Here is a 12508-nt window from a genome sequence, read left to right as displayed (position 1 = left end):
CCTAAGGAAACTAAGGGTTACTACTTCTATATTCCGGCAGAGAACAAGGTGTTCATTGCCAGGAATGCGACTTTTATGGAGCGAGAGTTCGTCTTCAAAAGAGTCAGTGGGAGTAGGATCGAACTTGAGGAAGTTCGAGAGCAGCAAGTAGACGCTGAGCCGAGTGAACAAGTTGAAGACGTTCAACCTGATTCACTGCCGGTTGTGACTCAACCTTCGGCGAGTGAACCTCGGAGATCAGGCAGGATTCGCCAAGACCCTGTGAGATACGGATTTCTCGTGATTGGGAATGAGGAGCTCATGTTATTGGAACATGATGAGCCTACCACATACCCAGAGGTTATGGCGAGTCCGAATTCCGAGAAATTGCGCGAGGCTATGAAGTCCGAGATGCAATCCATGTCAGACAACCAAGTATGGACTCTGGTTGATGCATCCGAAGGGATAAAATCCATCGGATGCAAGCGGATCTTCAAGAAGAAGACCGTCATGGATGGCAACGTGCACACGTATAAGGCACGACTTGTGGCGAAAGGATTCCGTCAGATTCATGGTATTGACTATGATGAGACCTTTTCGCCTGTGGTTATGCTGAAGTCCATCACGATCCTGCTTTCCATAGCCGCATATTATGACTATGAGATATGAAAAATGGATGTCAAGACCGCGTTCCTTAACGGAACTTGACCGAGGATGTGTACATGACACAACCCGAAGGTTTTGTCGATCCAAGAAACCCGAGGATGGTGTGCAAGCTTTAGAGGTCCATTTATGGACTAAAGCAGGCTTCGAGGAGCTGGAACCTTCGCTTTGATGAGACCATCAAAAGTTTTGGTTTCTCACATAACGAAGACGAGTCGTGTGTTTACAAGAAGGCTAGTGGGAGCATAGTTGTATTTCTAGTGCTGTACGTGGATGACATTCTCCTTATAGGGAATGACGTTCCTACCTTGCAAGACGTTAAGTCTTGGCTAGGAACGCAGTTTTCTATCAAGGACCTAGGAGAAGCGGCCTATATTTTAGGCATAAAGGTCTATAGAGATAGATCGAGGCGACTTCTAGGATTGAATCAGAGTACTTACATCGATAATGTCTTGAAACGGTTTAAGATGCAAGATTCCAAGAAAGGAACCTTACCAATGAGCAGTGGCACAGTTCTCTGCAAGAGTCAGTGTCCTACAACACCTGATGAGCGAGAACGCATGGATCGGATTACATATGCTTCGACAATGGGATCCATCATATATGTCATGCTTTGTATTCGACCGGATGTATCCTATGCGTTGAGCATTACGAGTAGATACCAGTCAGATCCAGGTGAGTCGCACTGGATCGCCGTCAAGAACATCCTGAAGTACTTGAGAAGGATTAAGGATGTGTTCTTGGTATACAGTGGGTCGGAAGACAAGTTCGTTGTAAAGGGTTACACCGATGCTAGTTTACAGTCAGATCCAGATGACTACAGATCGCAGTCTGGCTATGTTTTCTGCTTGAACGGAGGCGTTGTTAGCTGGAAGAGTTTCAAGCAAGCGACCGTTGCAGATTCTACTACAGAAGCTGAGTATATTGCGGCGTCAGACGCAACAAAGGAAGTTGTTTCGATCAGGAAGTTTGTTGGTGACTTGGGTGTCATTCCTAGTGCTGATAGCCCCATTGCTCTGTATTGTGACAACAATGGAGCGATCGCACAAGCAAAAGAACCCAGATCCCATCAACGATCCAAACACATACTTAGACGGTTTCACCTTATCAGGGAGATCATAGACAGAGGAGACGTGCACATTTGCAGAGTGTCGACAGATGACAACATTGTCGATCCGTTGACGAAGCCTCTCCCTTCGTCGAAGCATGAGGGGAATGTTAAGGATATGGGCATTAGATGTTTAGCAGTCCATGATTAGACCAAGTAGGAGATTGTTGGTTCAGTGCTCTATGATGTACTGTTATGCGAGCTTTATTATGATACATATGATGTATTGACACGTTCTATGGTTTTATGGATGAGTGTTTGATTCATTACATATTATGCATACTTGAATATGTTATGAAATCCATGTATTGTTATGAACAATACTAAACTCCCTAGTCATGTATCATTGTGGGAATAATGATATACTAAGGTTAGTATGATGTGTGATTGATGATCATATAGATGATCATAGGTACTGGATACGATCACAATCATAGGTATTCGTTGGAGAACGGAATACTGGAATGACCCGCATGAGATTGTCACATGGACTAGCGTCATGACTTGAATCTCATTTGGCGGTTCCATGATTGGATCCTAAGACCTGAGATATCTACGGAATCCAACATGAGGAGTTGCGTGCTTTGAATATGTCAAACGTCCTGTGTAACAGGAGGACTATAAAGGCGTGTATCAGGTACGAAACGAATCATGTGCTGGATTGTAGATAGTCAAGATGGGATTTTGTACCTCTCGTAAAAGAGAGAGATATCGTTGGGCCCCTCGTGTGAGCGAGACTGTAGAAATGTGTGGCCGCACTATAGACGAACGTCGTCTATTTCAGACAGTCGAACTCAGTGAACGAGAAAGCAGTCAAATCAGATAAGGTGGCTTGTCCATGCCTTATGTTCGACATATGATATCGTGATACAAAAGGATCATCAACCGGAATCATCGCTGGCATTCATAAGATCACGAACAAACTCTATTCGAGATAGGTAGTCATAGTGTCTTACTAGAGACCGCCTATGACTTGTATATCCGGAATAGATATTTTGGGTATACTGCTGTATCGAATGAGCCTACAGGGTCACACACGCAGGGAATGACAAATGCACGAGAGAAAACGACGAAGAACCGAGTCGGAAGGGTCCAGACCGGACAGACCGGAACGTTCAGACCAGACGGTCCAGACCCGATCGTCCAGACGCGTGGTCCGTTCGTTCTGGAGACTGGAATGGACGGTCCACGTTAAGACGCAGACCGTCCATTCTACATGGTGGAACAGACGGTCCACATTAAGGCAGACCGTCCGTTCTACATGCTGGAACGGACGGTCCAAGTGCTTTTCTGGACCGTCCGTTCCGGGTTTCGGATTTTCAAAAATTAAACCGAATTAGGGTTAAATCGCCTTATAAGAAGGAGATTAAAACCCTAATTAACTAAGAGACTTTTTGAGCCGTCTTTGGCATAACTTGGAGAGCTTTTGGTGAGATCCAAAGAGTTATAAGAGTTCCAAGTCTCGTTTTCTCGAAGCGATATACCGAATAGCAGATTCGGGTCCTAGCGGACAAGTTCCAATCGTTGGAATCCATCCCGAGGTGTGGATACGTCTAGAGGGCGAGGTATTCTTCCTCCCTTTCGTGATCGAACGAGTTCTTCAATTGATACAGGTCCCGGATCGATTGAGGTAAGCGTTCTTACTTTTCTACGATTCATAAGAAGCATGATTCTAGGGTTTCATAAATTTTTGTTTTACATCCGTTGCGCAAACCCTAGAATCGATCTCTTAAGAATAAGATTCGCTCTAGAGATCCCAAGAAACCCAACAGTCTATTAGCATGATATCGTCCGCAAACATTATGCACCACGATACTCCCTTCTGTATATTTCTAGTCAGTTCATCCATGACTAGCGCGAAAAGGTACGGACTTAACGCGGACCATTGCACTACAAAAAAATCATTGAATTCCAACGGATTTGTTCATTGGAAAATTTTCAACGGATTTTCAACGGCGTTTCAACGACGATTTCCGTTAAAATTCCGTTGAAATTTCACTGCCCGTTGGAAATTTTTAACGGAATTTTCAACGTATTCAATTAAAAAATTGGGTTGAAAATTTCCAACGGTATTTCCAACGGATATCCGTTGGAAATTTTCAACGGATATCGGTTGAAAAAATCGGTTGGACATTTCCAACAGATGTTGGTTGGAAAAAAATTCCAACGGCATTCCAACGGATTTCGGTTGGAAATGTGAATTTTTTTTAAAAAAATTCCAACGGAATTCCAACGGATGTCGGTTGGAAATGATTTTGAAAATTTGGATTTTAATTGAAAAATCAATTGAAAAATATATATACTATTTATACGTATACATATATATGTATAAATACAGGTATATTTTGTGTATACATATCGATATGTATATATTAACTATATATATATACATAAAAAATATATATTATACATATATATATGAATTCGAATATGTATATGCGTAAATATATATACATATATACGTATAAATATTTATATATATATATATATGTATATATGTATGTGTGTATGTATATATAAATATTTATATGTATAAATATTTATATATGTATATATATTAATGTTATATGATATCAGAAGTTTAACTTGGAGCAGTTGGATGATTGCCAATTGGACCTCTAGAGTTAAGGAGGATTGAGCTGGAGCAGTGGAAAGATGGATTACCTACTGGAAAGTGAACTTCGGGATCAGGATCGAGGTCAGAATTGGGATCGTAGTCGGGGTCGGGATCGAGATTGTAGTCGGGATCGGCGTCGGGTCGGGGTTGAGATGGTCGGGGTTGAGAATATGTTTTGAATTTTTCGATTATATATATATATATATATATATATATTTAAATACATGTATTTTATATATTTATACGTATACATATATATGTATAAATACAGGTATATTTTGTGTATACATATCGATATGTATATATTAACTATATATATATACATAAAAAATATATATTATACATATATATATGAATTCGAATATGTATATGCGTAAATATATATACATATATACGTATAAATATTTATATATATATATATATGTATATATGTATGTGTGTATGTATATATAAATATTTATATGTATAAATATTTATATATGTATATATATTAATGTTATATGATATCAGAAGTTTAACTTGGAGCAGTTGGATGATTGCCAATTGGACCTCTAGAGTTAAGGAGGATTGAGCTGGAGCAGTGGAAAGATGGATTACCTACTGGAAAGTGAACTTCGGGATCAGGATCGAGGTCAGAATTGGGATCGTAGTCGGGGTCGGGATCGAGATTGTAGTCGGGATCGGCGTCGGGTCGGGGTTGAGATGGTCGGGGTTGAGAATATGTTTTGAATTTTTCGATGGAAAATTCCAACGGATTGCGATTGGAAATTCCGTTGAATGTTCCAACGGATTGCGGTTGAAAATTCTGTTAGAAAATTCCAACGGATATCGGTTGAAAATTCCGATGAAAAATTCCAACGGATTGCGGTTGGAAATCCGTTGGAAAATTGCAACGGAAAAATTCGTTGAAATTCCATTGAAAATTCTAACGGTTGTCCAATGGATACCGATTTCTAACGACGAAGTTCCAACGGATTTATCTGTTGGAAACGTTACTTTCCAACGAAAATTTGGTCATTTCCAACGGATTTGCCCATTGGAAATGACCATTTTTTTTGTAGTGTTGGTGCAACCCTATCGAGATAGAAAAATCTCGTGTGTCGTCCCCTATTGTTCGGACACTAGTAGTTGCACCGTCATACATATCTTTCAATACTTGTATGTATCTTACCGATACTCCCTACGCTCTAGCACTCACTATAAAACCTCTCTTTTTACTCGATCATAAGCTTTTTCGAGATCGATAAATACCATGTGCAAATCTTTCTTCATATTCGAAACTTCTCCATCAAGTTTCGAATGAGAAAGATTGTTTCTAATATAGACCTTTCGGGTATAAAACCAAATTGGTTTACGGAAATAGATGTGTCGCCATGCAAACGTCGCTCCACGATCCTTTTCCACAACTTCATCGTATGACTCATGAGTTTGAAGCCTCTATAATTTATGCAACTCTCGATATCTCTCTTATTTTTAAATCGAATTAAACCAAACTAAATTAAATCAATTTAAATTTAAAGTATTAGAATGGTTTATTTAATTTAGTTTGGTTTGTTTTGGTTTAGTTGGTTAGGGTTTGTGTAAAGGGTTTGGTGTTTCTCCTTTTGTATTTCAGGCACCATGTTTTCATTTTTGATAAAAAAAAAATACGACAGAGAATATATATACACACACATGTATGTAATTAAATGCTTGAATTATTTTAAAATAATTCGTAAAAAGTATCGTAGCATCCATACCAAAAGACACTAATATGTGGTCGACCACCAGTCTCATTGGATCGGATTCTCTTGCCACAATATATAAGTTTAAATGCCTTGTAAATTTCATCATCTCATTCGTTTCAAATACCACGTGTCACATGTTTATTGGTTATGTTCTATCCATATATACTTTGATTAAAAAAAGGTTATTTTCCATTCACGACAAAATGTTAAAGAATTGGCTGGGAATATTAAAAAAATGTTGTTCAGATGGTTGAGTTTAAATTTTATTTGATGTTGTTTAATTTTTATTTATTCATCTGTAGCCATGAAGATTACATAATTTCTTTTCAAATATAAAAAATATATAAATATAAAATCAATTAAAAAGTTGTATTTTTTTTGTAGAAATCAATTACTAAATTGTTTACGCCAAAAAAAAAATCATTCAATTTTTGGTTGGGCTTCTCTTTCTGGGCTTCTTATAGAGGATTTTGGAATACGGAAGAATTAACCAAAAATTAGAGAAAGGAGTATAAAAAAAAAGCAGACATATGACTTTCGTAGACATAAGTCGAATCTGCGAATCTTTCATGCACCTCAACCAATATATACATACACATATACTTACACATCTGCCTTCTATCTCGTCTTCTCCGAACAAGTTTCAGAAGCAAAGGTCAACGATGAATTCTCTCTCTGTCTGCTGATAACAGATTGCTTTCAATCTCTTATTTGGTGTCTTATGTGTTGTTTTCTCTCCGCACTGCCCTTAATGCAGCGCGATTCATGCTTTGGGGAAAATTAATTAGATTGCTTTAATGCTCTCTCTCTCGGTCAACGAGATTTGGCAATGTTTCAAAGACAGTGTTTCAAAGATGTTATGATGATGATGATCTTCTTATATTAGGAAACTGACAGACATGGAAGCTTCACCGACCATAGGCGTTTATCCACTTCATCGTTCCAAGATCATTCATCTGGTTCGTTCGTTTGTACCCTCGACATTGAATTTGATCAACCAGTATGAACCCATGATTAGTTAATGCTTAAGGTTTGCATTTTCAATCCAAAGTTGGAAACTTTTCCTCAATGTGTTTATTGGGTTCTTTGTACAATTTGATTGGTGGGTGATGAGTAGGTTCGACATGCTGAAGGGATTCATAACGCGGCGGGAGAGGAGGATTACAGTGCATATTCTTCAGAAGAATATGCAGATGCACATATCACCCCTCTTGGTTGGCAACAGGTATAGGCATATTCTGGATTGGGGACATGAACCTTAGAGCTCGTCCTCGGTTAGTTTCCCTTGTCGGGTTTTTGTCTTGAAAGGGCATGTTGCTTGGCGTGTCTCTTGCCTGGAACATTACCATTGGTGATGTTGTCTCTCTTGCAAGACTTTCTATAAATGAACGTGCATACCAGATTCTTTGAGATATCTATCATTTGGATGATCATGGAACAGTTGTTTCTGATTCTCGTTATCGGATTCCAGCCATGGTTTTTTTATCGAACACATCGACTCCTAATTTTCTTATACACCTGAATGTGATGAAATTGAGCAGTGATGATACATCTATGGCAGGTGGATGCTTTGCGGAAGCATGTCAAAGCAACTGGACTCTCGAAGCGGGTCGAACTGGTCGTTGTTTCCCCATTGCTAAGGTATTCTTGTTCTAACGCATGAATCGTTGTTAAAACGTTTTGTTAGTAACTAAATCTTCTATTGACATTTGATTTGTGCGATCATTTCAACAATAGAACCTTGCAAACAGCTGTTGGAGCTTTCGGGGGTGAAGAATATACAAATGGAGTCGATGTACCACCATTGATGGTGGCCAATGCAGGGAACAGTGGCCGTCCGGCAGTTTCAAGCTTAAATTGCCCTTCTTTCTTAGCTGTTGAGCTATGCCGAGAAATTATTGTACGAATCACTCATTTCGTAAGTCAGTCCACGATTATAGCAGAAGTGAAATATGTTCTTCATTTTGATTTTCTCTAAAGGTTGATCATCCTTGCGACCGGAGAAGAAGTGTCACAGAGTACCAGGCTTTGTTTCCCTCAATCGATTTCTCATTGGCAAGTCCCTCATGAACATTGTAATGCATCTCTGGTTAAGCTTCTTGGACCAACTAGTTTGGAAGGTTGTTTATGCATCCCGGTTTTTGTTGATATTAGATCGAAAGTGACCGGGATTTTCTATGGAAGCCTGGACAGAGAGAGAGCGTCCAAGAAGCTGCAGCAAGAGGAGTTAAGTTCATTAACTGGTGAGTGGTCTAGGAACTCTATAACACACCCAAAAGATGAGAACTTGTCACAATTAGTTCTTGGTTTAGGTCTATGAATATCGTTGCTCGGACAATTCAACATTTCGATGACAAGAATCGTCGTGTTTGCTTGGTTTTGAAGGTTATGGACAAGGAAAGAGACGGAAATCGTCGTTGTTTCTCACCGCGGATTCTTACGCGCCCTGTTGAGTTCTTTCGGGAACGATTGTCACACCGATACAAAGAAAGAGATGTCTACACGGTAAGTTTCCCCCTTGGCGTCTCCACCTAACCTTAAACCTCAAGCACTTCACACCTCTTTACTTGCGTGTAGAGGTAGATTACGGATATCCGTTAAAATTTTCGGGTAACTACGTAAATTCGAACCTGAAATTATTATAAAATAGATGTATACCAAAAAAAACACATAATGCTAGTTATACCCATCGTGTACCTGAAATTTTATGGTATTCGGATAATAGAAGGCAAAATGATAAATACTAAAAATTAATATAGATATATACATATATGTCCTTTACAAATGTATACCGATATCCATATATAATAAAAAATTCCATCTCGTATTTGTGAAAAATCGGATATCTAAAAATTGGATATCCGCGTGTCAGACACGTAGTACCCGATTTTGTGTATCCATGACACACTTAACATGAACGAAACCCGAAAATTTGTGCAGCTTCGTGAACTGCGAGCTACGTTCCATTGCTATCATCGATAGAGGGTAAGGATAAGCATAATCTTTATTCATGAACTGGTTTTGTTTTGTAAAGATTTCAAATCGATCTTTATTCGTTGTTTTTCTATTTAATTTTCTCGTTCGTTTTCGTTCCGATACGTAGAATGATAGGGACAGGTTCTTCGACGACGAACTATCCGGGGAAGACCCCTCAAGGACTTGGCCTTGCAAGCGACGACGTTGCAGAAGAAAAGATGGACAAAGAGAATGCATTAAACAACACATCATGAGTTTCCTAACTAACCAGTTTCCGACAAAAAGCCCATCAATGGATTCTAGCCTTTGTAATAAAAGTGTGGATTATATTTTCTTGGGATATAATGAAATTTGGGTGGATATTTTTGTTTTTTTTCCGATTCAATTTGATTATTTTCGGGTTAAATTTTTTTTTCTAGCTTAATTTTATAAAACTATAAACATTTTATTTTTTTATATTGTATTTGGTTCGATTTCATTTCTATCTAATTTGTTTTTATCTATAAAAATGTCTATTTTGTTAAAATATTTTCAATTTTTCGACTAGTTTTTATTCGGTTTGAAAGGTTTTTTCAATTTATGTTTAAATTAATTTCTATATTTGTTTTGATTCAAATATAATTATATATTATTTAATTTGTATTTGAAACCTCCGTTTGTAATTCCTATTGGTTGGTCGCAGTATTTTTTTTTTTCGACTTTTACTCTTTTCTTTTATCTTAGAAATTAAATGGAACAATCTTTTTATTCTACTTAGTATTTACACCAACCGTTATTACAAAGCTTCAATAGCGACAACAAGAACACTAAAAAGTGAACGGCGACAGTTATTGTTTCCCGGAAAATTACTTCAAAGAGGAATTTTATTTCTACAGAACTTTCCGAGAAAATAACAAAGTAGTGATTTCCCCGAAGACTACTTAAAAGAATAATATTATAAATACTATATGCTATATGTTTCGAAATTCCTTTTTTCTTTCATTTAAAAAACTATGTTGCGGAATTTACACTCTTCTTCTTAATTATATTTGACTAGGTGAAGATCCGCGCGTTGCGCGGATTGTTCCGTTTTTTATTATACTTTTTGTTAAAAAAATTGATATAAATATTATAAAAATAATATATATTATATGTTTGATATAGAAAAAATATATATGTAAAATTCTTTGTTTTACAAAAATGTTATATATTATTTGTTTGATAATTATTATAAAATTATCACTATTATTTATATAAGGAATTAAAATAGTGAAAGAATATAATAGTTATTCCACATACATTGCATATTAATAATTTATTTTGGTTGTACTTAATACCCGTTATTATCTTATTCAATCTTTGCTTAAAATTTAATTATAAAATAAAAAGATAAATGATATTTTTAAATATTTGGGGTTTTAAAAAATATCGGTTAAATAGTAATGTATATATAAAAAATTAAAACGTAATTGAAATATATTATCACCAAATGAATCTGTCTACCCTCTTAAATATTAAATAATACAGTTTCATTTTATTTTAAATTTATATACATGGCGTTTAACTTTTTAATAATATAAAATTGTACATCTTTATAAATCTTTGTAAATAATTTTGTATTGAACCACATAATTACTAACTCATGTTAATAAATATAATATAATAATGATATATTTTATATATTAATCTATTAAATAATCTAGAGATTCATATATAACTTAATAATTACTGTCGCTAAACTTTAGATTTACACACGCTTATAATAATTCTTCTGACATTCAATCTATCTATTTATGAACGAATTTTTTATGCAAGATCATTCCATACGGGAATATTTACGATATTGCTAGGTTTTTTTATATCAAAATTATGTGTTAGATTATCAGGAATAATTATTATTTTATTTTTAAAAATATATTAATTACCACTTAATTAAAATATTGGGAGCTTACTTTTGTAATAATAAAGAATATGTCTCAAATAAGGATAAAATCTTAACCAGTAATATATCACATTTTCAGGTCAATAACTCAATATAAAAAAACTGATTTGGATGGTATAGTCATTTTTTGAGTGTTTGTATAGTTTGTCCCATGGAAAAAAAATATTATTGTTGAAAAAGTTGATATCATAGTCATAGTATTACGAAAGAGAAATTTCAGATAAATTTATACCATAATTTGCTAGCTTTGGCAAACCAAAATTAAACATATATCAATCGCTCCACCAAACGTCCAATTTTTATTTTTAATTTCTTTTAATGAACGCTTTTATCGTAACTAGGTGAAGATCCGCGCGTTGCGCGGATTGTTCCGTTTTTTATTATACTTTTTGTTAAAAAAATTGATATAAATATTATAAAAATAATATATATTATATGTTTGATATAGAAAAAATATATATGTAAAATTCTTTGTTTTACAAAAATGTTATATATTATTTGTTTGATAATTATTATAAAATTATCACTATTATTTATATAAGGAATTAAAATAGTGAAAGAATATAATAGTTATTCCACATACATTGCATATTAATAATTTATTTTGGTTGTACTTAATACCCGTTATTATCTTATTCAATCTTTGCTTAAAATTTAATTATAAAATAAAAAGATAAATGATATTTTTAAATATTTGGGGTTTTAAAAAATATCGGTTAAATAGTAATGTATATATAAAAAATTAAAACGTAATTGAAATATATTATCACCAAATGAATCTGTCTACCCTCTTAAATATTAAATAATACAGTTTCATTTTATTTTAAATTTATATACATGGCGTTTAACTTTTTAATAATATAAAATTGTACATCTTTATAAATCTTTGTAAATAATTTTGTATTGAACCACATAATTACTAACTCATGTTAATAAATATAATATAATAATGATATATTTTATATATTAATCTATTAAATAATCTAGAGATTCATATATAACTTAATAATTACTGTCGCTAAACTTTAGATTTACACACGCTTATAATAATTCTTCTGACATTCAATCTATCTATTTATGAACGAATTTTTTATGCAAGATCATTCCATACGGGAATATTTACGATATTGCTAGGTTTTTTTATATCAAAATTATGTGTTAGATTATCAGGAATAAGTATTATTTTATTTTTAAAAATATATTAATTACCACTTAATTAAAATATTGGGAGCTTACTTTTGTAATAATAAAGGGAAAATAATTTTCAAAGTTGATGATACTATTCGTAAATTCGATCGTTCTACACGATCAAAACTACAATAATATATTTGCAATTTAAAAAATGTATTAGTTATAAAATCTTTGTTTATATTTTTTAATTTTTTCTTTTGTAATTTGGTAAGATTGATATATGTTTAATTTTGGTTTGCCAAAGCTAGCAAATTATGGTATAAATTTATGTGAAATTTCTCTTTCGTAATACTATGACTATGATATCAACTTTTTCAACAATAATA

The 12508-nt window shown here is 34.6% G+C and overlaps 1 protein-coding gene across 1 annotated transcript; it reads left to right on the top strand.

Annotated features, from left to right (window-relative positions):
* Nucleotides 1-6653: 6653 nt before the first annotated feature.
* LOC104801642 (phosphoglycerate mutase-like protein) lies at nt 6654-9442 on the top strand. Its single transcript, XM_010524956.1, has 10 exons — nt 6654-6749; nt 6981-7053; nt 7212-7319; nt 7656-7735; nt 7832-7994; nt 8075-8149; nt 8249-8337; nt 8480-8599; nt 9035-9079; nt 9198-9442. Exons 1-10 carry the CDS (start codon nt 6664-6666, stop codon nt 9322-9324), a joined length of 966 nt encoding a protein of 321 aa, XP_010523258.1. The 5' UTR covers nt 6654-6663; the 3' UTR covers nt 9325-9442.
* Nucleotides 9443-12508: the final 3066 nt, after the last annotated feature.

The sequence above is a fragment of the Tarenaya hassleriana genome, unplaced genomic scaffold (genome assembly GCF_000463585.1).
Source record: "Tarenaya hassleriana unplaced genomic scaffold, ASM46358v1 Cleome719, whole genome shotgun sequence".
Classification (NCBI taxonomy): domain Eukaryota; kingdom Viridiplantae; phylum Streptophyta; class Magnoliopsida; order Brassicales; family Cleomaceae; genus Tarenaya; species Tarenaya hassleriana.
The sequence above is the reverse complement of the archived record's forward strand: the minus strand, read 5'-3'. Positions and strand labels throughout refer to the sequence as shown.